This window comes from Notamacropus eugenii, chromosome 3, assembly GCF_028372415.1.
Source record: "Notamacropus eugenii isolate mMacEug1 chromosome 3, mMacEug1.pri_v2, whole genome shotgun sequence".
Classification (NCBI taxonomy): Eukaryota; Metazoa; Chordata; class Mammalia; order Diprotodontia; family Macropodidae; genus Notamacropus; species Notamacropus eugenii.
In genome coordinates, this window is record NC_092874.1 from 335,512,647 (window position 1) to 335,539,590 (window position 26,944).

The 26,944-nt window shown below is 43.3% G+C and overlaps 1 protein-coding gene across 1 annotated transcript in view; it reads left to right on the forward strand.

Annotated features, from left to right (window-relative positions):
• MYO15A (myosin XVA) overlaps positions 1 to 26,944 on the forward strand; it is a 133,198-nt gene that overhangs the window by 96,537 nt on the left and 9,717 nt on the right. The window contains exons 50-61 of the mRNA XM_072650668.1: positions 2,843 to 3,042; positions 3,488 to 3,633; positions 4,172 to 4,244; positions 7,716 to 7,788; positions 8,760 to 8,833; positions 11,972 to 12,054; positions 13,438 to 13,568; positions 17,760 to 17,854; positions 18,746 to 18,823; positions 19,547 to 19,643; positions 20,756 to 20,916; positions 24,640 to 24,773. Of these exons, the coding sequence (XP_072506769.1) occupies positions 2,843 to 3,042; positions 3,488 to 3,633; positions 4,172 to 4,244; positions 7,716 to 7,788; positions 8,760 to 8,833; positions 11,972 to 12,054; positions 13,438 to 13,568; positions 17,760 to 17,854; positions 18,746 to 18,823; positions 19,547 to 19,643; positions 20,756 to 20,916; positions 24,640 to 24,773 (1,345 nt within the window). The remainder of the gene's footprint in view (positions 1 to 2,842; positions 3,043 to 3,487; positions 3,634 to 4,171; positions 4,245 to 7,715; positions 7,789 to 8,759; positions 8,834 to 11,971; positions 12,055 to 13,437; positions 13,569 to 17,759; positions 17,855 to 18,745; positions 18,824 to 19,546; positions 19,644 to 20,755; positions 20,917 to 24,639; positions 24,774 to 26,944) is intronic.

Below are 26,944 nucleotides of genomic sequence, written 5' to 3' on the forward strand. Positions count from 1 at the left end.
GAGCAGGTCAATAATGAAACAGATCAAAATTTCTGAGCCTATCAAGGCTACACACACATACACACGCACACTCACACACACACACGCGCGTGCACATGTATATGGGAGTGGGGGAGGGGAGGGTTAGGAAAAGGGAGGGAGAAGAAGGGAAACTAGCCTGAAAATCTTTCTATATCTATCTATATGTACATATAGATCTATAAATATATATAAGAGAGAGACAAAGACTCATGAAGAGAGAGAGACAGACAAAAACAGAGACACAAGAGGAGAAACATACATGGGAAGACAGAGATAGAGACACATGGGAGGGAAGGGAAAGAGAAACAGAGAGGGAAAAAGAGGGAAGAAGAAAGAGAATGAGAGGAGAGAAAGAATGAGAGAGACAAAAGAGAGAGGGAAAAATATATGTGTAATATATATATATATAAGCAGGTGTTGATTTGCATTGGTAGAAGTTCCTGTCTAGGAGTTCCCTAAATCTAATGAAAGCACAGGTCCTCTTAAGAAAGAAAGAAAGAAAGAAGGAAAGAGAAAAAAAAGAGAAGGAAGGATAATAATATTATGACTATATATAATATATTGTAAAAATAAATAACATAAAATAATAAATTAAATTAAAATATATATAAATAATAATTAAATTGGTATATTTATTTCTTCTTAAGTCTGTCTTTCTAAATGTATATTTTGTGTGTGTGTGTGTGTGTGTGTGTGTGTGTGTGTGTGTGTGTGCACAGCACAGTCAGGGAGTGCTTGGTGGACCGCTCTGCCTCCTGGATGCCAGCAGAGCTGTTTGTCTCTGTAGATGGCTCTGTGATCTCATCACAGTGTGAGTATTACCTCCACTGGGACAGATCACAACCCCTTTTTAGATCAAGATTGTCCTCTCAGTCCCCTCACTCCTTGACAGAGCATCTACCAAAAGGCCAGAAGCCTTTCTTTGATTCCTTTTTTTTTTTAATAGTTAGCGCTAGTAACATCCATTTCTCTATTTTGTTGACATCCATAAAGACAAGGTGATTGGGGGAGGGCTGGCAGCAGAAGCTGCACAGCTGGGAAAGCAGGGCTTACGCTAGATCTTAAGGGAAAAGAGGCAGAAGTGAACACAGAGGGAGTGCATTCCAGATATGGGGGATAATCGTGCAAAGCCAGAGTCTGAAGACAAACTGTTGTGTGTTAGGAAAAGTAATAAGGACAGTTTGGACCATAGGGTGCAGGACAGGGAATAACATATACTAAGACAAAATGGCCTCAAAGAGTTTGACTTCTATTGGGAGGAAAGAATATGTACATATATAAGTACATGTATAGAGAAAATGATTTCTTTCCAAGGGAGGGCACATATTTAACACAAAGGGTATTCTGTTAACAGAATGAGGATTCCAGAGAGCACTATGGAAGGACAGTGGACAGTAGGATAAGGATACTGGAGGGATGGGAGCTCACATGGATGGGTATGAGAGAAAGGGGACTGAGTCATGGTCAGGGAAGGAAAGACCAGCCTCCACAGCTTAGGATTCAAAATTACAGAGATTCTGAATGGAGTCCTAGGGTTGGAGATGATCACAACCTTCAGAGAAGTGATGGTAATGTTGATTTAATTATCAGCTCCTGAGCAAGAGGTGAAAGGGGGGCGATGATCCTGGCAGGGTTCAATAGAATCCAGGAGCCAGGTTGGCCATAGAGATGAGCATTTTTGAGATGTTAACCCGCTAATCACCATCCAGGTCAGCTCTGCCCCAAAGTTTACTCCAAAGTTGAGTCAATTATCTGTCCCACAGTGGAAAAGATTAATGATGGGTCTTTGTTCTTTCCCAGTGAAAGTCATCTTTGCAACTTACACACACGCACACATACATACACACACACAAAACCATACACATTCATACACCAGATCTTATTTGCACATTGGCTTGCTTATAATTTTGATGCCCTTGATGGGTCCCAGTACATTCCAAAGCATGCGTCATGGACTGAATAATTTTGAGAAAATATAGTTTAAGAGTTGGCGGTTAGAAGCCAGACCTCTGGAGTTTCTTTCTGATTGCACTGGTTGTCATACTAGGTTGTTAGCCTTTTGTCCCTTAGTGGAGGTGGAGATGAAGGAAGAGAGGGAATGAGGTAGTCTTCTGGGTAGCCCCTGAAGCTCTTGTCCTCAACCTACACCCACCTCTCAAGGGAACGCAGACCCTGAGCCTGCTCATCTCCATTTATTCATTCATTTAAGAAAAATTTGCTAACCACAGGCTACGTGCTAGACACTAGGGCTACAGAGTTGAAAATGAAATAAGCCTAATAAGGATAACAATTTTGTTGTTGAGTCACTTCTCATGGCTAAATCTCTGTGACCCCCATTTGGGGTTTTCTTTGAAAGACACTAGAGTGGTTTCCCATTTCCCTCTCCAGCTCATTTGACAGATGAGGAAACTGAGGCAAACAGGCTGAAGTGACTTGCCCAGGGTCACACAGCTATTAAGTATCTGAGGTCAGATTGGAACTCATGAAGATGAGTCTCCCTGACTCCATCCACTGCTACACAGAGTTGTCTGTATAGTATCTATATCCCCAGACCTTGGGGATATGGAAATAAAGATGAAAGTTTCTGTCCTTAAATACAAATAATAATATAAAAATAGCTGGCATTTATAGCATGCTTTTCACATGACCTCATTTGTGGTTTCTGCATTGCTATCGGGGAACAGTACGTGAACATACCAGGCAACATGAAATATGTGCACAATGAATGCAAACTCATTTCAGATGGTCATTAGATACTGAGGGCATGAAGAAAATCTGTGGCATGTTCTCTGAGCCCCTTTCCTCTGCCTGATCCTCCCAGGATGGAAGTTTGGAGCCGTTCACGGGAGGCCTGGCCGATTCCCCATGGACCTGGTACAGCCTGTCGCTGCCCCTGACTTCCTCCAGCTCCCCTCAGAGCTGGACGTGGGCGGACCCCGGGACCAGTCAGGCAGAGCAGCTGCTGTGGCTGTAGCTGTGGCTTCTTCAACCGTGGCCCAGGAGTTTGGCAGGAAGGCAGAGGTAATGATTCCATCTCAAAAGATCTTAAAGACCCGGAAGGCTGGGGGTGGGGACGAGGTTGTTAATGCATGGGCATTGTCCAAGAGAAAAGAAAGCAAGCCCAGGCCCCTCAGCCATTGGAAGGAAGAATCTGTCCCACTGCTCATTCTTATCCCCCATTCCTACACCATGAGAATGTTAGATCTAGCTTACTTCAACCTCTTTGTTCTACATATGAGGAAACGGAGGCCCAGGGATGTAAAATTACTTGTCCAAGTTCACACAGCTTGTTAGTGGGAGAATTGAGATTAGAGGTCTTCTAATTCCAAGTCCTGTGCTCTGTACTGGCTCTTGATTCACTCACTTCCAGATAATATTCCCTGGAACTCATATTTTTATCCAGAACTAGGTATTTTTATCCTTTGGATATCTTCTCCCAGTCTCCATCCTTCCCTTGTCCCTCCAGGCATCCCTGGCTAGGGACATCTCCAGGGAATTTGGGGAGGAAACTTCCGGGCAGGAGGTCTATGGGGCATCCCTACTCCCCAGTCATCGGTACACAATGCTGGAATTTGCTCAAAAGTATTTCCGGGATCCACAAAGGCGATCCATGTGAGTTCTGATTCTATGTAGGGGATGGGAGGGAGAAAGAGAAAGGTGAGATTGGGGAGACATCACAAATCTGGAGGAGAAACCAATCTTTGAGGTTCTGAATGGGCTATGGGGCAGATCAGGAAGGAGAAAAGTTTGGCCAAATGGCTTCCCTTTGAAAGGTTCTGAGGTGGCCCTGATCTGGGAGGGCTTGGGGGTGATATTAGCTCCTCCCAGACTTTGTATAATGGCCATGCCTGGCCTGGGTAACCCAGTAGGAGCAATCCCAGTCCTCAACCTCAAAGACCTACCTACCCTTTGGATTTGTCAGTCAAGCAATATTTACTTAATCCTACCACATGCCCAGCACTGGGTGGGGAGGTAAGGGGAGGAAGAAACCTGGTCCCTGCCCACTAGAAGCTTATAGCCTAATAACAGGAGAAAGACTTATTTATGTGAAAAGATGATTCATATTCCTCTGAATTCCTGGAGGAGGGAAAAAGCCTAAGCAAAGACATAGAGGTAGGAAAATCACCAGCTCTCCTGTTTCCTGTGTCAGGGATTCTTTCAGGCAGAAATCCAAGAAAGGAAGAGAATCCAGAGACGTGAGCAACATGCTGAAATTTTCCAAGGTATGTTGTGGCCCAGAGGGGGAGGGGGAGGGAAGTCATCACCCAGGCTTAGACCGGCACTCTACTCTCCAGGAGTCTCCCCAAATCCTTGACCTGTGCTTGGCTCCAGCTCCAAGTTACTAGTCATCATTCTCCCCTCATCCCCATTTCACCTCTTTCCCAGCCTTTAGGACCAGCTTAGGGAATGTCTGCTAAAGGGGCAGCTTCCTCATTGCTATTTCCTATTCTCCTGATGAGTTCATTCAAGTAGCATTTATTAGTCAACTACTGTATGCCAGCATGGGGACACAAAGATAGAAATTACACTAGTACCTGCCTTCAAAAAACTTACGTTCTCATTAGAGGTCAACAGCAAGTACGCAGACAAGTAAGTTTAAAAAAAAATACAAAATAATATCTGGGGGAGGGTGTTAACAACAGAGGGAATGGGGATAGGCTCCTTGTAGGATTTAACCCTTAAGCTGAGCAGCTCTGAAGGAAGTCGGGGGTTTTAAGAAGCCCGTGAGAAAGTGCATTCCAGGCAGGGGAAACAGCCAGACATGGAATGCTGCATGTAGGAAAGATCAAGCAAACCAGTTGGCCTCAACCAGGAGAATCAGGTACAAAACAACCTGGAAAGCTAATAGCAGTGATGATGATGAAGATGATAATGATGGAGGAATAAGAGAAGGAAAAAGAGGAAGAGGAGAAAAAAAGACAGAGGAAGGAGAAGCAGCTGCAGTATTTGCATAGTACTTTAAGATTTACAAAATGCTTTACAAATATTATCTTATTTTTATCCTTAAAAAAAACCACCCTGGGATGTGAGTGCTATTATTATCCCAGTTTCACAGAAAAGGAAATTGAGAGTAGAACCATATTATGAAGGCCCTTAAAATTCAGAGGAGTTTGTGTTTGAACCTAGAAACAAGATGCAGCCACCAGAGTTTTGTGAGCAGAGGAGTGACAAGGCTGACTTGTGCTTTGGGAATATCAGTTTGGTAGTCATGTGGAGGATGGATTGGACAGAGGAAACTGAGTCAAAAAATCGTCCTCACAGCTTCTGCCTATTTCTTTCCCTCTCCCTCTCCCTCTCCCCAGGAAGAGGCTATCATCCCATGCACAAGGTAGTGGAGAAAATGTACAAATTTTCTTCTATACAACATGACCAATGTGAAAATATGTTTAATAGGAATGTATATATAAAGTCTATATCAGATTGTATGCTGTCTTGGGGAAAGGGGAGGGAAAGGAGGGGAAAACCTTTTAAACTTATGGGAGTGAATGTTGAAAACTCTAAATAAATTAGAAAAAAAGACTGAAAAAAAGTACATAGAGTCCCTGAACACTCCATTCTCTCACCCACCTTCTTCCTTCATCACTGACTCCCCCCTCGCTTCCATTTCATATCTTCATCATAATATCTAGCATTGTGATATCATTGCCACAATATCTGACACAATGATGGCATGAGTTGATATCATGACTGGGGGCTTGCCCATATCATCACTTTCAAGGATGGAGTGGTCAAAAAGGTAAAAGCCCCCTTAATATCTCTTTTCTTATCTGACAATGTCCATATTTTCTTGCATCTCTAATACTCTCTAGTTTTGAGTTGTCCTCTCAGTGCCCAGGAGGGGTGGGGAGTTCTTGGTGGGCTTAGGACTGCCTGCCCAACCTCCAAAGTGACTCAGTGAGGTAGGCATGAGCTTATATCATAATATTTCTGTGAAATGTCTGTTTTTGTAGACTTCAGAACACTAACCTGCTCTGATAGAGATGTTGGCTCAAAATTGGAGTCCTGTATGGGGATGCCCCATGATGTGACATGGCCCATGTCATGAGGTGTCTTTAGTATGTTGTAGCACCTCCATTTCTTTTTTCTTTTTTTAAAAAAATTTATTTATTTAGTTTTAGTTTTCAACATTCACTTCCATAAAATTTTGAGTTCCAAATTTTCTCCCCATCTCTCCTCTCCCCCTACCTCAAGAGGATGTGTCGTTTGTTATAGTTTCTACATACACATTCTTATTGAACCTATTTTCATACTAGTTATGTTGTAAAGACGAATTAGAACCGATGGGAGGAACCATGAGAAAGAAGAAACAAAAAAAAAAGAGCAAACTGACTCCACAGTTCTTTCTCTCTATGTGGATGGCATTTTCCATCATGAGTCCTTTGGAGTTGTCTTGGGTTCTTGCATTGCTGAGAAAAGTTAAGTCTATCAAAGTTAGTCATTTCACACTGTGACTGTTTCTATGAACAATGTTCTCCTGGTTCTGCTCCCCTCACTCAGCATCGGTTCATATAAGTCTTTTCAGGTTTTTCTGATCTACCTGCTCATCATTTCTTGTAGCACAATAGTATTCCATTATATTCATATACCACAATTTGTTCAACCATTCCCCAACAGATGGGCTTTCCCTCAATTTCCAATTCTTTGCCACTACAAAAAGAGCTGATATAAATATTTTTGTACATGTAGGTCTTTTTCCTATTTGTATGATCTCCTTGGGATACAGACCTAGTATTGTTGGGTCAAGGGGTGTGCACATCTTTATAGCCCTTTGGGCATAGTTCCAAATTGCTCTCCAGAATGATTGGATCAGTTCACTACTCCATCAACAATACATTAGTGTTTCAATTTTCCCACATCTTCTCCAGCATTTATAATTTTTCTGTTTTGTCATGTTAACCAATCTGATAGGTGTGATGTGTTACCTCAGAGTTGTTTTGATTTCATTTCTCTACTCAATAGTGATTTACAGCATTTTTTCACATGACTAGAGATAACTCTGATTTCTTCATCTGAAAACTTCCTGTTCCTATCCCTTGATCATTTATCAGTTGGAGAATGTCTTCTATTCTTATAAATTTGACTCAGTTCTCTATATGTTTTAGAAAGACCTTTATCAGGACACTGGTTGTAAAAACTGTTTCACATTTTTCTGCTTTCCTCCTAATCTTGGGTTGCACTGACTTTGTGCAAAATCTTTTCAATTTAATGTAATCAAAATTATCCATTTTGCATATCATAATGTTCTCTGTCTCTTCTTTGGTCATAAGTTCTTCTGTTCTCCATAAATCTGACAGGTAAACTATTCCTTGCTCTCCTAGTATCAACCTTTATATCTAAATTGGTAGCACCTCCATTTCACAGTGTTCTTGGCCGTCCTTATCAGTATCGCCATGTTCCTGACTCCCTGACCCAGAAAACACTGTGCTGTGATGTGGTTTCTGGGTTTGGTTCTCATCAACCCTCCATATAATGGTCCAAAGCCTCTGCTTCTAAATGTTAGATCCCAGTGCTTTGGAAAGAGTAATGCTATCTTTGTGACCTTGGGCAAATCACCTGACCTCTCCTCCTCTGTTAAAAATAAAAAAAGAGGGTTGGACTAGACTACTTTTGAAGATCCTTCAGCCCAGAGAAGGTCTCTCGCCACCACCACTCCGCACTGATTTCATGCACCTCCCTTTTTCTCTTTCACATAGACACCAATCCAGGAATCCCTCATCGAGTTCAGCAACGGCAGCCTAAACAAAATTGCCACAGAGATGTTCCTAGGTACTGGGAGAGGGTGGGAAGAGAGACCTTCCAAGGCTCTTGGCTTGGGGCTGGTTTTCCTTGGAGGGACTTGGGGACACCACCATCAAGAGTGCAGTTTTCCCTTTTTCTCTGCCTCTAACCTCAACCTGTCAAGAGATAAGATAGAAATAAGGGCTTTTCTGGGAAAGGACTCTGTGTGTGTGTGTGTGTGTGTGTGTGTGTGTGTGTGTGTGTGTGTGTGTGTGTGTGTATGTCCCAAACAACTACTATTGGGTATCTCTTTGTGAAACTGAGCCACACTCAAGGCTCTGTATCTCTTTTTGAGAACTCCAATGACGGTGGGATAGGTGGTACTGTAGCAAAGCATTGCTGACCCTAGTTAATGTCTGAGTCCCTACTCCTCACCCCCTCATTCCTAAGGTTTTGTCTCAAATTCCCAGGATTGAACTCTCATCCTGAGACTGAGCCTCCGACTCTTTGACTAAACCCCAAACCCTGGGACCAAATCCCCATTTCTGGGACCAAGCCCTCTTATCCCATCTCAGAAAATGAGAACATTCTAGCAAAGGAATGATGCCAAAGAGAAATGTCTGTGGATATCTTCTTGCTTGCCCCCCACTCCCAGCTGTTTTCTCCTTAGCTACAGGCCATGGCCACTTTATTATGTCATCCTTAACCTTGCCTCCTTCCAATATTCCATCAACAAGCATGTATTAAGTACTTGAAATGTCCTAGGCACTGAGCTACACTCTTGGGATATCAAGACAAAAACCAAACAGCCTTGACTTCAAGGAGCTTATATGCTAAATTGCCCTGCTCACACCTGTCCATCCCAGGCAGCCTCTACCTCTCACTCTCTCAAGGGGCTTTACTCCTCTCCTGCCTCCAGAGAAAGAAGCTTTCTCCCCCAGTGAAGGGGAAAGGCACAGAGAACAGGAGTGAAGCTAATTTAGGGTTTTGGGGTGGGGTGGGGTATGTGCCTCCTGCAGCTGTGATGAAATTCATGGGTGATTTCCCGATGAAGGCCCAGACTGAGCTGGATGTGCTGTGCTCCTTCTTAAAGGTTTGTTTCTCACTTCGTTTATGGCCTAATTTTCCTTATTTACAAAACAATAACATTTTAGGATCTGACCTCTAAGTCTCCTTCCAGCTAATATTCTATGGTTCAAAGCTGCCCTCTGAGACTAGTAATGGGGAAGTTTAGGGAGTCCTAATGGGCAGGTCAATGGCTCCAGGATCTATGAAGAATTGGCTGCTACTTCTAAGACTGTGGGAGAAGCATACTGAGGGTGGAACAATCTCTCCAGGGTAGCATGGGAAAATCCAGAGCATAATCAAGGAGTGGTACAGTTCCCCCCATCTGGAGTCCAGGGATATACCTTGGAAGGACAGACACCAAGCAGTGTCCAAATGGTCCAGCTATTGTTCCTCTCATTACAAAAATGCAAAAATCATGCGACACCCCCTCCCACTGTCCTGAAGGCCACTTCCCATATCCATAGACAGAACCTCTAGGTATGTAAAGGAGTCAGGATGTTGATGAGTTTGGGGTTGTTGGGTGTTTTTTTTAGCTCCTGCTGAGTGCCCAGACCTGTGCTAGCCACATTGTAATGGGGGATACAAAGATATATAAGAAATCATCCCTGCTTGTGAAGAACTGACATTTTGTAGCTGACATTTTTAAAGTGCTTTGCACATATTATTTCATTTACGCCTCACAACAACCTTGGTAGGCAGATACCACAGGTGTGATTATCCTCATTTTACAGATAGGGAAACTGAGACTCAGAGATGGTAAGTGACTTATCGTTGTGCTCAGTGGGTCAGGAGTGAAATTTGAACTCATGTCTTCCTGACTTCAAGTCTAACACTATTTACTACAGTACACTTCTTCTTAAGTTGTGGTCTAGCTGTGGGTAGAAGATACAAACAGATGAAAAGATAGCTAGATATCAGTGTTTGCTAAGTAAATATCCTTGCCAGTGTTATAGGAGTTCAAAGGAAGGAGGAAGAGATTGGTGTGGGTTCCCATGGCTAGGGAAGAAATAAAGGATGGTCTGGGTTTCTCTAGTGTGATGTGCCTGGGGTAGAATCAAGGATGGAGATAAAGGGGAGTTTAAAGGTAGAAGGTAAATGATATACCTCCACTTTTCCGACTGGAGCTACCATCAAAAGACATTGGGCTGATGCTTGGATGATCTTTGGAAGACTTTCACCTCTACCCTGGGGGATCATGAATGTGTACTAACCAGTAATATTTCCTACCGTCTTTCCATCTAGGGGATTGAGCTGTACTAACCAAAGAGGTAGAAAGAATCAGAGGTGGGGAAAGGCCCTAAGATAGTCCTCTGTCCTTAGGAGAGTTAATGTGGGGCTGTTTGGCTCTCCCTGCCCTTTCCATTTTCCATCTTGGGCCCAGGACAGTAGCTTTGGGGTGAGAACAGGCTCAAGGTCAATATGGGAACCAAGCTAGACATAGATAAGTCAAAATAAGACCTTATAGCTGTAGAGTCCTCTTGTCCCTGCCAACTCCTTCTAGGTCATTAAGAGCTGAGCTAAGAAAACAGCCACAGATCTTGTTATAGAAACAGCTGGCATGTTTGCATATGCCTGGGACACAGAAGCTAAGTGACTTAAGAATCTGAGGCAGAATTTGAACTCAGGTTTCATTAGATAGGGAAAGATTGGAGATTAGAAAGAGAAAGAAGATGATGGTGGGGACAATCCATGGCAGAAGAGGAGAAGGAGAGAATCAAGGGGACATGTAGAAGAGTTTGGAGCACCTGTAGGTGCTTTACTGATATTAAGCATCATACGAGAACAGATAGGTACAAAGGCAGGTAGATGGCCCAGTAGATAGTGCACTGGAAGTTGTGGTTGTATCATTTCATTTGTGTCAGACTTTTCCTGACACCATTTTGGCATTTTCTTGGCAAAGACTCTGGGATGGTTTGCCATTTCCTTCTCCAGCTCATTTTACAGATGAGGAAACTAAGGCCAACAAGGTTAAGTAGTTAAACTCATGAAGATAAATATTTCTGGCATTCTACCCACTGTACCACCTAACTACCCTGAGTTCAAATCTGGCCTCAGACACTTACTAACTGTGTGACCCTGGGCAGATCACTGAATTACTGTTTCCCTCAGTTTCCTCAAATGTAAAATGGGGATAGTAATGGCCCCTACCTCCCAGGGTTGTTGTGAGGATCAAATGAGATAATAATTGAAAAGTGCTTAGCATGTAGTAGGTGCTATATTATTATTACACCAGGAGTATGAGAACATGCTAAACATTTTCTATAACAAGACCTGGGGCTGTTTTCATAGCTCAGCTCCTAATTACCTAAAAGGGATTCAGGGAGTTGGCTAAAAAAAATAAAAAATCTGTTTTCAAGAGGTTTACATCCTTTTGGAGACAACACTTATCTATATAAGCATGTGCACACACACATACGCACACACGCACACACACAGAATGTTCCAAAAATCTTAGTGTACTTTTAAGCTATTAAAACTCAAAGTGTTTTAGCTGAACCTTGAGGGAAGTATTCTATGAGGCAGAGTAGGGAGGGTATTCCAAGTGAATGTAGGAAGACAGAGTTCTGTGTAACAGAGAGAAGGCCTGTTTAACTGGACTATGGTGTGTGGAAAATGGGAGTAATGTATAATAAGGCTGGGTTAGAGCCAGATCGTGAAGAGCTTTAAAAATCAAAAGAAAATCATGTATTTTATCCTAAGAGTCATAGAGAGTTTATTGAGTAGGAGGGTGATCTGGTCAGGCCTGTGCATTAGAAGAGTCACTTTGGCAGCTGTGGGTGGATGGAGAGGAGTGGGGAGAGACTTGAGGCAGGGACACTAATCAGGAGACTTTTGTAATAGTCCAGGGAGAGCTGAGAAGGGCCAGAACTAAGGTGGTATCTGTGGGAGGAGAGAGAAGAAACTGGTTTTAAGAGTTAAGCAAGTAATATATTAAGTTTTTAGTTTGTAATCAGCGACCCAGTGGGACAGAGGGTGGGGAAAACAGCATTGTATCTGAAGTCAAAGGACCTGAGTTTGAATCCCATCCTGCCACTTAATTCTGTATAACCTGAACAAATCATTTCATATCCCAGAGATTTGGTTTCTTAACTGGTAAAATTATGGGGGTAGATTTAATGATCTCTCGTCTCTAAAATTATAAGCCTGTTGTCCTTTTCTCCAGCTCTGCAGGGACCATGAAGTACTTCGAGATGAAGCCTACTGCCAGGTCATCAAACAGATCACAGACAACACCAGCACTAAGCCGTGAGTGAGACCCCTGGCCCACTCTGGAGCACAGAAATCTTCTGGCCTCCCTCTACTTCTTTCCTCTAGAATTGAAGTGACTATAGAATTAGGGGGGATGTTATACCCTCAGGTTCCTCTCATTTAGAGAACCATTCCAGCCTCTAGGCTGGGCTCAGTCCAAAGTTGGAGATGAGGAGAGGAATAGGGCACACTCTGGGTTCTGAGTGATTTATTCAGGATAACCAGCAACTCATCCCCCACTATTCCTTTAAATAGACCAGATGATGGGAGTTGCCCCACAGGCTTCTGGACAAATACTCACTTGTATTTATCAGGAGGTGGTCTAACGTTGGTGTGGTCCTGAGGTTCCAGCCTCACTCTATCTTCAGATTTTCCCTTTTCCTATTTACTGCTCCACCTTCTTTGTCTATCCACCTCCCATTTCCTTGGTTCCTCACCCATTCTCCATTCTTTTTCTATTAATTTATGTATTTTTAGTTCTTAACATTCACTTCCATAAGTTTAAAATTTTCTCCCCCTTCCTCCTTTCCCTCCTCCCCAAGACAGCATGCAATCTGGCTCCACATACACATTCCCAACAAACATATTTTCACATTAGCCATGTTGTATAGAAGAATTGGAATGAATAGTGGGAACCATGGAAAAGAAAATAGTCTGCTTCACTTTGCATTGGAACTCCATAGTTCTTTCTCTGGATGTGGAAGGCATTTTCCATCATGAATCCTTTGGAATTGTTTTAGGTCGCTGCATTGCTGAGCAGGGCTAAGTCAGTCATTGCACACCGTGACTGTTTCTGTGGACAATGTTCTCCTGGTTCTGTTCACTTCACTCAGCATCAGCTCATATAAATCTTTCCAGGTTTTTCTGAAGTCTGCCTTCTCATCATTTCTTACAGCACAATATATTCCATTACATTCATACACCACAACTTGTTCACCCACTCGCCAATGGATGGGCATCCCTTCAATTTCTGGTTCTTGGCCACCACAAAAGGAGCTGCTGTAATTATTTTTGTACATGTGGGCCCTTTTCCCATTTGTGTGATCTATTTGTATGATCTTTTCCCATTTGTATGAGCCCTAGAAGTGATATTGCTGGGCCAAAGAGTAGGCACATTTTTATAGCCCTTTGGACCCTACTCTCCATTCTTATCTCACACCTCACCTCTTCCACTCCCCTCTTTCCTCCCTCTCTTCCCCTTCATTCTCTGAGGTTTTCACTCTATCTTTTCCAAGAGCTTTAGATTCCAAATTTATCATGCCCAGGAGAAAAATACCTCTACCCAAGAGCTGAGAGAGCTTTGACAATTCCAAGACACACCTATTGAATCTGGGGCAGCAACCCGGTCTAATCATGGCATCCTCCTGTGTACCTCAACAGGGACAGCTGCCAAAGAGGCTGGAGGCTGCTGCACATCCTTGCAGCCTACTACAAGTGCTCAGATGTCCTTAAGCCATACCTCTTCCAATTCTTTCAGGATGTGTGCAGGAGTCCTGGTTTACACTTCCAGGGTGAGTATTCCTAAGAGTTTATACCAATGATGGGAGGATCAAATTGGCATTCCAGGGTTCAGGAAGCATTTGCCACCTCATGGAAACTGTGACTGGCAGTCAGGGCCAAAACTAAGCAGCCCCAGCTTTTCCCCAGGGCGCTATAATTTAGAAGGTGCTGAAAGCATTTAACATACCTTTAGCAACTTAGAAACAGCTGAGTTTGCCACCTAGTTAGCAAGAATAATCAGTTACCATAGGAAGCTATAAGATGGGTTACTTCCCAAGCTGTAGCCAGGTATTCACCTCTCAGGTTGGCCTAGTCCTACACCTTCTCTTGATTATTCTCCAAGGCCTAGACACCACCAGTGACCAGGAGTAGGGTTCCATGCCCTGGAGGCTCTTTCCTCTTCAAATAAATTTATCTTTAAAAGTTTATTTAAGGGTGAGCTCTATGCTACTGCCAAAGTTGCTGGTTAAGACTCTACTACTCATTGGACACTATCAGCCTTGGGGTAGGAACAGAGGAGACAGGGAACCCCAATCATCAACAAATTTGTTAGGTTATCTGACTTCTGTGCTAACACTTGTTGAAAACTTCCCTCTCCAACGTTACCAATGATCCAATGATTTTTTTCTCACTCTTTATCTTTCTTGATTACTCTGTAATATTTGACCCCATTGACCACTCTCTCCTAAACTAGAGATTCTTAACTCTTTTGGTGTCATGGATTCTCTGGTAGTATGATGAAACTTATGAGCCCCTTCTCACAATAATGTTTTTAAATAAATAAAGGAATTCCTAAGTTCAATTAGAAGCTGGTGAAAATAAAGATAGATATTTTTTCCCATTCAGTTTCATAGACCCTCCCTGCCCTCCTCAGTTCCTTTTTCATTTGTGCCTAGCATGGTGCCTGGGATATATAGTATGTACTCAGTAAATGCTTGTCAAATATATGAAAACAAAGCAAACAAACAAACAAACCCCAAGAGTAAATGAACAGGAAAAGTCAAAAGAAAGGGATGTATAATTAGTCCATACCCAGGCAAAAGTGCAGAACTCAACCTGTGGGTGCCCAGGGAGGACCAGGGAACCAAGTCCAGAAAGGTGGGGTGGAGCCAACCTGAGAAGCCCTTAGAGTATGGATTCTATTTCGTGAGCAATACAGTCACTAATTCAAAATTAAGCTGTAGGACAGCCACAATTGGTAATATTTGTGATCCCATCCCAGAAGAAAAAAGGAAAAAGACATCTTCAGGATCCTTCCAATCAGTGGGCTTCTTCCAAGAACCCTACCCTGGCCCACCTTCCCCCTCCCTAATTCCTGGAGATGCTATCTGGCATCTGAACAAATAGGCTGATCATTGACCTTCTCACTGAAAGAATCATTAGAGAAGGAAAGGAAATGCTCTGAAGGGACCTTCTTTGGCTGAGGGAGGAAGACTGGGAATCACTAACTCTCCTCTTGTACCTCTTTGCAAAATTGTAATGATGCTTAAATTTGTCCCTGAGGGCTCTCATTTCTTCCTCTGGATCTTTTCCCTCTTTTTCAGAGCCCTTCCTCACCTTCAGACCCTACTAGTCCTCAAGGTATTTAGAGATTCCTCCAGAGAGAGAAACAGTCTCATTGACATTGAGATGTTGGAGACTGAATGAGTTTCCCTCAAAGGGCTTTGTATTGTAAAAAAAAAAAAAAAAAGAATGTGGAAAGGGTAGGACTTTAACCTTGAAGGATGAACCGAACCTGGTGGAGGAGATACCTTGGGGAAGGGGGTGGGGCTTTCCTCTGCCTTTCAGTTCCTCTCAGTTCACAGCTCTCTAGTTGATTATTTATTGTGCTTATGTTTGAGGCGGTGATTTAGTTCAGTTTCAGTTCCTATCATTTAACAAACATATGCTATGTGAATGAAAGGTACAGTAGAAAGAGGGCTAGATTTAGATTCAAAAGACCTGGGTTGAAATCCTGCCTCTCTCAACAGGTCCCCCTGTGACCTTAGGCAAATTATTTCACCTCTCTAAACCTCCTCTCTAAAATGAAGAGGCTGGACTACATGACATCTAAGGTCCCTTCCAGCCCTAAATCTATGATGCTATCAATGCCCTAGACTAGAGATAATTTCAGTATCATGGTCTTGTTTCCCTCTGCTTGAGTGGGATGGGAAATTCCTCTTATGGAATCTCCGCCTCTTTCATTACAGTCTTAGAAAGTTTCCTAGAGCTCTGAGAAACTAAATCACTTGCCCATGGTCACACAGAGTGTATAAGAGGGGGTTTTCCTGATTCTGTCAGCCTATATCAATATCTATTACACCAAAGAATATGTTTAGCTCAGTCCAATTCAAATTGAGTCTCTAAGGACTTTGTTCTATTTTAATTTTGATTCCATTAAAAATCCATTTGATTATATTTGAAAGAGGTTAGCTTTCTATATTGGAAAGAGCATGGGGTTCAGAAGAGACCCAGGTTCTTGTCATACTTGTTCCTGGCCTGGGATCTGTCCTTGGTCCTGACTCTTCCATGGACTATTCAAGTCTTCCTCATTCTGGGCTTTTGTTTCTTGAGTTAGACTAGGGCAAGGCTCCTTAGTGTCTGTCTGTCTGTCTGTCTGTCTGTCTCTCTCTCTCTCTCTCTCTCCCTCCCTCCCTCGCTCCCTCCCTTCCTCCTCTCTAGCAGTCTAGCGAAACTATGAACCCCTTCTTAGAATAATGTTTTTAAATGCATAAAATAGATTACAAAAGAAGCCAATTCTAATGAAATACAATTATCAAACTATTTAAAATCAGGTTTGTGGACCACAGATTAAGAAGTTGTATAGTCCAGCCTCCTCATTTTATTGCCTAGATGATCTCCAAAGTCCCTTCTAGTTTTCATGTTATATTATGTTGCTGGGAGCTTGAGAAGGGGCTGAGAATTGTTCTGCTTTTAGGGTCAGAGCTCAATTGCACAAGCAACATAAGATAGTGGAGAAGAAGCTGGCCTCAAGGCAAGAAGGCGTAGGTTGTGTCCCACCTTTGACGCATACTGGCTATGTAACCTTGGGCAAATTGCCTAACCTCTCAGTGCTCTGGGCAACTCTCTAAGATTATAAATTGCCAAGAAAGTGTCAACCTGTGGCACTTTTCATCCAGTGGAATCACAGATCTGAGCTCTCTCTATCCCTAGTTCAGGTGAGGTCTAGCACCTCCTTGCTTCTTCTGCCTAGGTTTGTATCTTCAGCTCCTTAGTAAAGCTTTGTGAAAGGATAGATCAGGATAAGAGGAAGACATGCCCAAGGATCCCTGAGAAGTCTCCTGCTATAGCCACAAGGGGAATGGGAGGGGAGATATATTTTGAGAGGAGAGAACTCTTTCTTCTCCTGACTCTTTCCAAGTGAGGGGGAGGGAAAGTAGGGAGACAGATACAGTCACAAACTGGTTAGTCCCAAGGAAAGTGGAGGATAGCCTTGTGCAAAAGTTCAGGGACAGGAGAAAAAGTGCATCATGTGAGAGGAAGAAGGTTCTTTAACTGAATTGTAGCCTATGTGAAGGGGAATAATGCTGAATAAGGCTGGAAAGATAGGTTGGAGCCAGATTGTGACAGGCCTTAAGGGCCAAATAAAGGAGTTTGGCTTAGAGGTAATAGGGAGCCACTTAAGTAATCAGTTGACATGGTCAGACCTGTGCTTTAGGAAAATCACATTGGTAGCTCTGTGGAGATGTACTTATTATTATTAGAGTATGCCTTTAGAAGTGGGGTGGGGATGGGTTTGACTGATGGGTTTTATGAGAGCTTTTTCTCCTGAGGAGAAGGAAGATTCCATATAGCTGAGACAGCAGTGGAGAAAGAGGTAAGGTGGGAGGAGACTTCCAAGAGAGTTAAATATAAGTTTGGTAGAGCTTCTACTCCAGTAGCTCTCAAACTTTTTGTTTTTGTTCTACAGTATTACTCTTTGCTGAGGACACATTTAAGCATATACACGTGAATGCAAATGTCATTCCACACAACCAATGGCATAACTAGGCCAAGTGAGGAACGCCCTTTGGGAACCTGGACAAAGAAGGCCAAGGAAGGGAATAGCAACTTCTTGAGGATAGGAACTGTTTCAGTTTTTTATCTTTGTACCATCAGCGCCTAGCACATAGTACTTAATAAATGCTTGTTGAATTGAGAAAGGAAATTTGTGGGTGGAGGGGAGTAGTAAATAACCATTAAGCATAGTGCAATGTTGACAGGGATTGCAAAAGCTTGTGAGCAGAACCTTCAGAAAACCTTCCAGTTTGGTGGCCGAACTGAGCTTCCCAGCAACATGGAGTTGAGGGCCATATTGGTAAGCTTGGAGGTGTGAAGGGAGGGAGAGATGGGAGAAATGTAGGTGGGGGCTCCTCCTCCAGCCTAGCTCAGGACATATCCTGGATTAGTCTCCAGGTGTCATCAGGCAGCAGAGTTGCCACCCAGGCCTGATCTAGGGAGGCTGATCACTTAGCTGATCACATCAATCACCCAGTCTATACCAAGTTCCTACTGTGAACAGCCCTGCACAGGCACATAAAAGTACAGAATCTAGTTCTTACCCTGAAGGGACTTGTAGTAAAATTGGAAAGACTCATGCATATGAAGTAGTTGGGGAGCAACTTAGAACAGTATATGGTCAAGTGCCAAGATAAGTGAGACCAGTACTAAATACTTTAGAAGTCCAAAAGAAAATAATCATATATCCTAGAACCATCAGAAACCTTCCTCAAAAAGGTGGCTTGGAAAGAAGTATGGTCCTTCACTGGAACTCTGGGATAAGTCATCTTACCCAGGTACTCCTACTTTGACATGGCTAAGTCACCCCCATGGCTCCCAGTACTCTCAATAAAAAGAGCTCCTGAGGAAGAAAAAGGAAATGAGATTCCAGAATCACAGAATTTTAGAGTTGGAAGGGATCTTAGAAACCTTCTAGTCCAACTCATATCTTTAAGGAATTGCCACTAGGACATATCCAAAAGTGGCCCTGCAGTCTCTTGTAGACCTCCAATGAGAGAGAACCCACCACTTCCCAAGGTTCTACTTTGGGATAGCTGTAATTGGACAGTTGTAAAAGGAAGTCTTTCCTGACATCAAGATGAGATTTGCCTCTCTGCAACTTCTATCTACTTCCCATGTTTCTGCCCTTCCAAGAGCCACCGCCTTTGAATCTTCCCCACCTCCACAATCATTCCTTCCTCACCCACAGGCTGGCCGTAGTTCCAAGAGGCAACTGTTTCTCCTTCCTGGAGGGCTTGAACGTCACCTGAAGATCAAGACCTGCACGGTAAAGAGATAACCAGGCCCCAAACCTATCTGATGTTGGTAGAGATGTAGCCCTTTGCTCCCCCAGATCAGATACACAGATGAAGGTTTCCCAGAAGACCTCACCTGATTCTATGAATGGAAAGATTTGAGGGCATGAGAATAGCAGGCAACATGTATTGCTAGGCTTATTTCACATATTCTTCTTACCTACTCTACCATCCAGAGTCCAGTCAATCTAGCATCCTTGCCATATTCTCCATGCCTCTGTTCAGGTTATCCCCTCCCCTGGGGGCGTTCCCTACAAGGAATGCCTTCCCTCCTCACTTCCCCCGCTTAGAATCCCTAACTTCCTTCAAAGCTCAGCTCAAACATCGCTTTCTACATGAATTGCTTCCTGATCTCCTCAGTTCCTAGCGCTCCCCCCATAAAACTAACCTGGATGTACTTTAGTCCCCCAGTAGAATGTTAAGTGTTGTAAGAGTAAGGACTCTTTCACCTATTCCCCAAACCCAACAGAGTGCTTGGCCCACAGTGGGTACTTAATGTTATTGGTATCTGGGATACTCAAGGTGGTCTTCCATGACCCCTTCTATGTCTTCCCCACAAAGGAACCCTTCCCTCAGGGATCTCATTCAAAAGAGGCTAGCCCTCTGGCGCTACCCTCTTTCAGCTTTCCTGATAGGTATCTGACTAGCAGGGCGTAACTATTCATTTGCTTCTCTAATGGGGATTGTCTCTCCAGGTGGCCCTAGACGTGGTTTCAGAGATCTGTATTGAAATGGGTCTAACAAGGGCTGAGGCTGTCAGTGAATATGTGATCTTTGCTGTCACCAACCAAGGTACGAGGCCAAGGCAAAAAGGGGAAAAGCCCCCTCAGCAAGGCTGCCCTCACCTGATTCTCCACACTTTATCCCCCCAGGGCCCCTGATGGTCAGCTCCTTCTCAGGAATCCTGCCTGGGGTGCAATAGGGTGGGGAGAGAAGGATTTGAACTAAGAGGTTTCCCCTCTCTGCTCTGAAGCCCTTGACATGGACATCCAGGATCTGGATCTAAGACCTAAGAACAGAAAGTATATCCCCCTGATGGTGTCTATGTATGATCCTGTGTTCCCAAGACCACCTCCTAGGACTGAGTGGCAGGAGGCCTTAACATCCAAAACATCAGGGGAAAGGTTGGGCAAGAGGTTAGAAGATGATCCAGCAAGGGAAATCTCATGACTGGGGGACAGTGACTGTTTAGGGTCAAAAGCTAGTAAGTTAGTCCAGAGGTAGAATCTGAACTCAGATTTTCTTGGCTCCAAGTCTAGCACTCTTTCCTAAGCCATGATGTCTATATTTATAAACATAAACCAAAACCAAAATAACTGCACATGTGCATGCACACGCACACAGACAGAGGCTTACCCATACACTTCTTGTTATTGTTCAGTCATTTGGGTTGTATCCAACTCTCCATGACTCTATTTGGGGTTTTCTTGACAAAGATACTGGATTGACTTGCCATTTCTTCAGCTCATTTTATAAACAAGGAAACTGAGGCAAACAGGGTGAAGTGACTTGCCTAAGGTCACACAGCTAATAAGTGTCTGAAGCCAGATTTGAATTCAGATCTTCATGACTCCAGGCCAAGTGCACTTTCCACTGAAACACGTATACTATTAGCCTGTAAACTCCATGGGGGTAGAGATTATTAATCAACCAACAAGCCTTTAGATATCTTATCTGAAGCAAATAGTGCTGAGAATGCAAATACAAAAATCCAATCTTCAAGATTAGCTAAACTTTGTCCCTCTACCAACACCGGGCACAGGACTCTGCATGCAGTAGGTGCTTAATAAATCATAGCTGAATACATCATTAAAACCAGAGAAATAGACAAAGTTACATATGCCACCCATGTACACCACACACCCACACACAAAGCTCCATTGCTCTGTGGTCTCCTTACCCAGGCCAGAACGTCTGTCCCTTGAGCCGACGGGACTACATTCTAGATGTAGCCTCAGAGATGGAGCAGGTGGACAGTGGCTATACATTCTGGTACCGGCGCATCCTGTGGACACAGCCTCTCAAATTTGAGAATGAGCTTTACGTCACCATGCACTACAGCCAGGTATGCCTGCCCATGCTACCCAGCTCTCAGCTGGGGTGGGATGGGGGTAGGGTGGGGAGGGAGGGAGACAGGAACTAAGAGACCAGTATTTCCCTTTGGAATATTTGTTATTAGGGATCAGAGGCAGGGGGAGGGGACAAAGAAGAAAACTCTGTCTCTTAGTGTGTCTAAATAAACCTAGGCTTGTGTAATAAAAGATATTGCCCTTTTTATCTTTGGGAATGAGCTAGGTGACATTAGCTTATTCCTTTGGTGGGAGGAGGCAAAGATGGGTACAACTATATCTTTTATGAGAACTTTTTTCCCTGGGGAGAAGGAAGATGTCAGTATTTAGAGACTACTAGGTGAAACAGTGGATAGAGTGCCCAGCCTGGAGTCAGGAAGACTCGTCTTCATGAATTCAAGTCTGGTTTCAGATACTTAATAGCTGTGTGACCCTTGGCAAGTCACTTAACCCTGTTTGCCTCAGTTTCCTCAGCTGCAAAATGAGCTGTAGAAGGAAAAGGCAAACCACTCTAATATCTTTGCCAAGAAAACTCCAAATGGGGTCACAAAGAGTCAGACACAACTGAAAATGACTGAACCAAAGCATTCCAAAGTGTGAGGAAGATTCCCAAGACTCTAACCTGGGAGAGAATCATGCTGGGACAGACTCGAGCCAAAGATTTTTTTTAGGGGAGAGACAGAACAGAAGTTATCTAGTGAGCCTAGGTAGTTTCTGTTAAACTACTCAGTTATTATACTTTTATTAGCATCATTTTAGATATTCTCACTTGCCTGCATTCCTCTTCTTGATCTCTGTGAATACTTTTCTTTTTCCTTGTGAATAAACACTAGAAACTTTGCTCTGTGACCTGACAGTGGGAAGAAGGGAAAAGGGAGATAGGTAGACGTGCTAACTGGCGTTAAGATGCACCAGCAACCACCGAAGGAGAATAAGTCATCCACTTGAGTGCTGCAGATCTCAAGCACATCAGGGAATTTGATACAATGCCTCAGGTTGAGGTTTAAGGGCCCCTGTTGGTCATAAGTATAGCCTTTCTATTGTTATCCCAACTCTCCCCTCCATTCACGAGTTGGGCTCCCCAGAGGGCTGGTTAGCTACATCTCTTCCTCAGGGTTCTAGGGGTACCCTTGAGTGGGTAAGAGAGTGTCTTTCTAATGCTATCAGCTCAAGTCTCCATTTCCATTCTGCCACTTAGAGCTAGTATCTGTCAACAGGCAATCACAACATTGGGAGATTTAAGTGAAAACCAGGTTTATTACAGAAATGAACATGCATAGGGGCCCCAAAGAGTACACAATTCTTACAGAAGTTTGCATATTTATGGCAGTACAGCAAAAAGAGGAGGAGAAAACAGGAAGGGGAATAATATGGGAGGGGAGAGATGCAGTATGGTGGGAAAATGGACAAAACCACTCTCCACGGAAAGGAGCAAGACTATGGCAAAAGCCACATTCTTTTCCCTTGGGAACGGTGTGATATGATATAATATGATATGATATGATATAATATGATATGATATGATATGATATATGATGTTATGCTTTGCAGATACATGGACCCTCCTATCTTCATAGTCTAGCTCAGGGGTGAGGAACCTGTGACCTCTAGACCACATGTGGCCTAAGGTCGTTGAGTGCAGCCTTTTTACTGAGTTCAAGTTTTACAGAACAAATCCGTTTATTAAGGGGATTTATTCTGTGAAGTTTGGATTCAGTCAAAGGGCCACACTTGAGGACCTAGAGAGCTACATGTGACCTTGAGGATGAAGGTTCCCCACCCCTGACCTAGACTATGAACATAGAAGAGTCCATTTATCTGCATAGGATAATATATCATGTCCTATCACATCATATCAGCACAAGCAGTTTCTCAGCCTGGAACAGATTGGTTGGCGCCTGTCTTGCCTCCCAAGGACCCACAGGGAGTACAGTTTGGGATGCAAACAACAAATTATGTCAGGTGGAGAAGGGTGGGGTAGGATGGGCATTGTCCTTGACACATTCAGGACCTCCTACATGCTCTGGGTCCACTGTTCCTGGAAAATATGGCAACGCACACACACACATGTGCGCGCGCACACACACACACAAACACCAAGTTTAGGGGATCCCTTAACAGCCCTTAATGTATCTTATCTATATTATTGTTTGACTGAGTGATTACTGCTGTACTATCACTTTAACCAATTAAGATCGATAAGCTATCACAAAAGGATATTTACGAAGAAGATACACCAATAGAATTTACAAAGCATTTTTACTAAGACCAGGGGAGCATAATTTTGCTTCCACTATCTGGGCCCTTATCGCTTCTTTTGGTCTCTAGGGAAAGGGGATTCAAACTCAAAGCATTTGCTACAAAGCAAACCCTTCTAGGTCTCTAGCTGCTGAATAAACCACTCCCTTGCTTCAGGATGTAACGTCTGTTATCTGGCTGATCCTCTGCTGAGTTGGGTCAAACCCTGAGCATGTTGCACACAAACTCTAGCATAAAGGCACCAGGTATTCATCACCAAGCATGGGTCTGTGCTTGGGAGAGGATGCCACTGGTACTGATGCTTCCTCTCTCTACCTACAGGCATATGGTAGGCTATTGGCTTGGTCACTAACAGGAAAAAGAGACGAAGGTCTACTCGTTGGAACCTTTCAGGTTCAGCAACCAATTGAAAGATCTCTTCTTCACTACATAATATTCAGAGGGGAAATGGTCTTAGAGTACCTGCCAAAGTAAAAAATGGCACCCATATGCATGTCCAGAGGCAGGCTCATTGAACTTCCCTGTGCTCCAGGACCTGGGCCTTTGTTGGTCATTCCCACTTGAGATAAGGTTAAATCTAGCTCCCAGAGTTGGTATTCAGTGTCCCGCCCCAATCTATTCCCAATCTACCTTTTCAGTTATTTGTTTATCTCTAACTACTCTCCTAGATGTCACTTATACACCACACAGATTATATTTATGGAACCTATGCATTCCAAGTTCATTCTTAACCTCCATGCTTGTGCTCACATAGCTTCCCTTTATTAAGGATAACAATATCTGATGTTTATTTAGTGCTGAAAAATTTGTAAGGCACTTTGCCTACTCTGGGTCATTTGAGCCTCACAACCTTATAGGAATAGCTACTTCGTTGCTTGTCCTTCATTCTCAAAGACGACCACAACATGAGGAAGATGACACCCTGACATGCAAGTGAATTGGATTTAAGTGAGGCAGGGCTGTGCAAGCCTTACTTTTTCCTCCAGAGCTTCCTAGATCCAATGGCAAGGTATAGATCAGGATGACTGAAGATGACATAGGTATAGGTAACAAGCCATTATGGTGTTATTATGTCCATTTCACAGATTAGAAAGCTGAGGCTCAGAGAGCGTAAGGGATTTGCTTATGGCTACACTGCTAGTATATCAGAAGAAGGATCTGAACCCAGGTCTTCCTGACTCCAAGTCAGGTACACTACCTACCATACCACACTTCTTTTAATAGGCTTCCCTCTCATCTCTAAATCTCACCCTTTCAAAGTTCTGCTCAGATGTCACTTCCTTGCTGAAAGCGCTGTTCTCTCCCTATTCTGGGTTCCTACAGCCCTTAGACTTTACCACTCACTTTGGTACTTAATTCAATTCTGTTTGATATGATTCTCTAGTTTTTCCATAGGTGGATAAAGTAGCTCACAAAATAGTGTGCGTTTCCCTCATGATTCCCTATTCCTCTATTTCTAGGTTCTGCCTGACTATCTAAAGGGCCTCTTCAACAGCTTGCCCACTGAACAGCCCAGTGAACAGCAGACACAGCAGGTGTCCAAGTTGGCTGCCCTCCAGCATCGTGCCAAGGACAGCATCTATCTGCCCAGTGTGTAAGGACCCCTGCCCCTGCCCCACCTCCACTCTCCAGATGATTCCATAACCATTCTCCCAGAGGTCTTCAAGTTCCAAGGAAAGTGAGAAAACCAGACAGGCAGGATGGAGGCTGAGAGTCTGAACTCTGGAATCCTAGAGCCAGCAGCTATAGCTACTTGAGACTCCACCTATCCATATCTTATCCAGTTCAACAGATTTTCCTTGGTTTGATCTCAGCCCTTTGTCAGGTAGTGATAATAGTAATTGCTAGCATTTGTAGAGTGCCTTAATGTTTGCAAAGCACATTTCAAACTGTAACTGGTTTTATCCTTACAACAACCCTAACAATTAGGTGCTATTCTCAACCCCACTTTACAGTTGAGGAAACTGTGAGGCTAATGACTTGACCAGGTCATACAGCTAGTAAGGGTCCAAGACAAGATTTGAACTCAAGTTTTCCTGACACCAAGATCAACACTCTATCCACTGCATCACCTTGCTGCTATAAAAATCATTTTTGTCTGTGAGCCTCAGTTTCCTCATTTGTATAATGACAGAATTGGACTAGATGGGTTCTAAAATTCTTTCTGAGTCCCCTGGGGGTGGAGAGAGAAAGACTAGAAACTAGAGGAAGATGAGGCAGTCTTAGAAAAGGACCGAATGACTGAGGAGAAAAGAGGCTTCAGAACAAAAATCTCTCCCTAGTAATGTATCCACACAAATCCTGGGCACAAATACTTTTACATTTATAATACAGTTTAAGATCCTTCTTTTGCCTCCTTTTGTATCCCTAGTAGTCAACAGTGAACAGTGCCTGGCACATAGTAGGTACTAAATGTTTACTGATTCATTGTTTATTGATTGATTGACTATAGAAATCTCTAAAACTCTTCAAATCACCCAGGAGGAAGTAGAGATGTTGTTTTTTTAATTGCCGATGCCCAGTAAGGGAAAGAGGCCACCTGTGGTCAAATGTCAAGTGGAGTGGAGAATAGGGAACAGCAGTGACACAGTAAGATAATATGATATTCCCAACATGTACTTGGTCAATAAATATTTATCCAGCATCCACTCTGTGCCTGGCACTGTGGTTATTACGGTGATTGATTTGTATAAATTAAGCTTCCTCAAGTAATGGTGATACGTCATGACGATATTATTCCTTAATCCATTTCCGTTTTTTTCTCAGTGTGAACATCTTGCTGAAATTGGTCCTCAGAGCTGCCTCAATGAGGCAATATATTCTGGAAATATATGTTCTGGAAAAACGAAGATAAAAACAAAACAGCCCCAACCCTCAAAGACCCTGTGGCAGGGATAGGGAGAGGAGGAATATAAAACTGTACAGTTAGGAGTACATACAAGCTATATATAAAATAAATTCAAAATAATTTGGTAATTAGCAGCTGGGGGCACCATGAGTGGCCTCATCTAGGAGGTGGCGTTTGAGCTGAGTTCTGAAGGAAACTGGAGATTCGAAGAGGTGGGAGAATGAGGCAATGCATTCCAGGTCTGAGGACAGCTTGTTCAGAGGCACAGGAGGTTGTATGTCATCATCAAGCATTGTTTGAGAACCTGTGCTAAAATGCTGGGGTTAAAAAGACAAAAGCAAAATCATCCCTGTCTTCAGGAAGCTTATATTCTAACAAGGCTGGCAGCGTGTATGTCAGAGCTGAGGAGAAGAGGGGAGGGAGGGAGGGAGGGGGAGAGAGAGAGAGAGAGAGAGAGAGAGAGAGATAGAGAGAGAGAGACAGAGAGAGACAGAGAGAGACAGAGAGACAGAGAGAGACAGAGAGACAGAGACAGAGAGAGACAGAGAGAGACAGAGACAGAGAGAGACAGAGTGAGACAGAGAGACAGAGACAGAGACAGAGAGAATGAGAGAGACAGAGAGATGAAAAAGAATGAGAGAGAAAGAAGATTAGAGAGGAGAGAGAGAAGATGAGAGAATGAGAGAGAAGATAGAAGATGAGAGAGAAGGAGAATGAGAGAGAGAGAACAGGAGAGAAGAGAGAGAGAGAGAAGAAAAGAGAGAGAGAGAGAGAGAGAGAGAGAGAGAGGAAGAGAGAGCATTCAAGGAGTGGAGGATAGCCAGTGGAAAGATATGGAGACAGGATGGGGTATCTTATATAAAGAACAATAAGCAAACCAGTATAGCTAGGCTATAAAATTCATGAAAAAGAGTGAT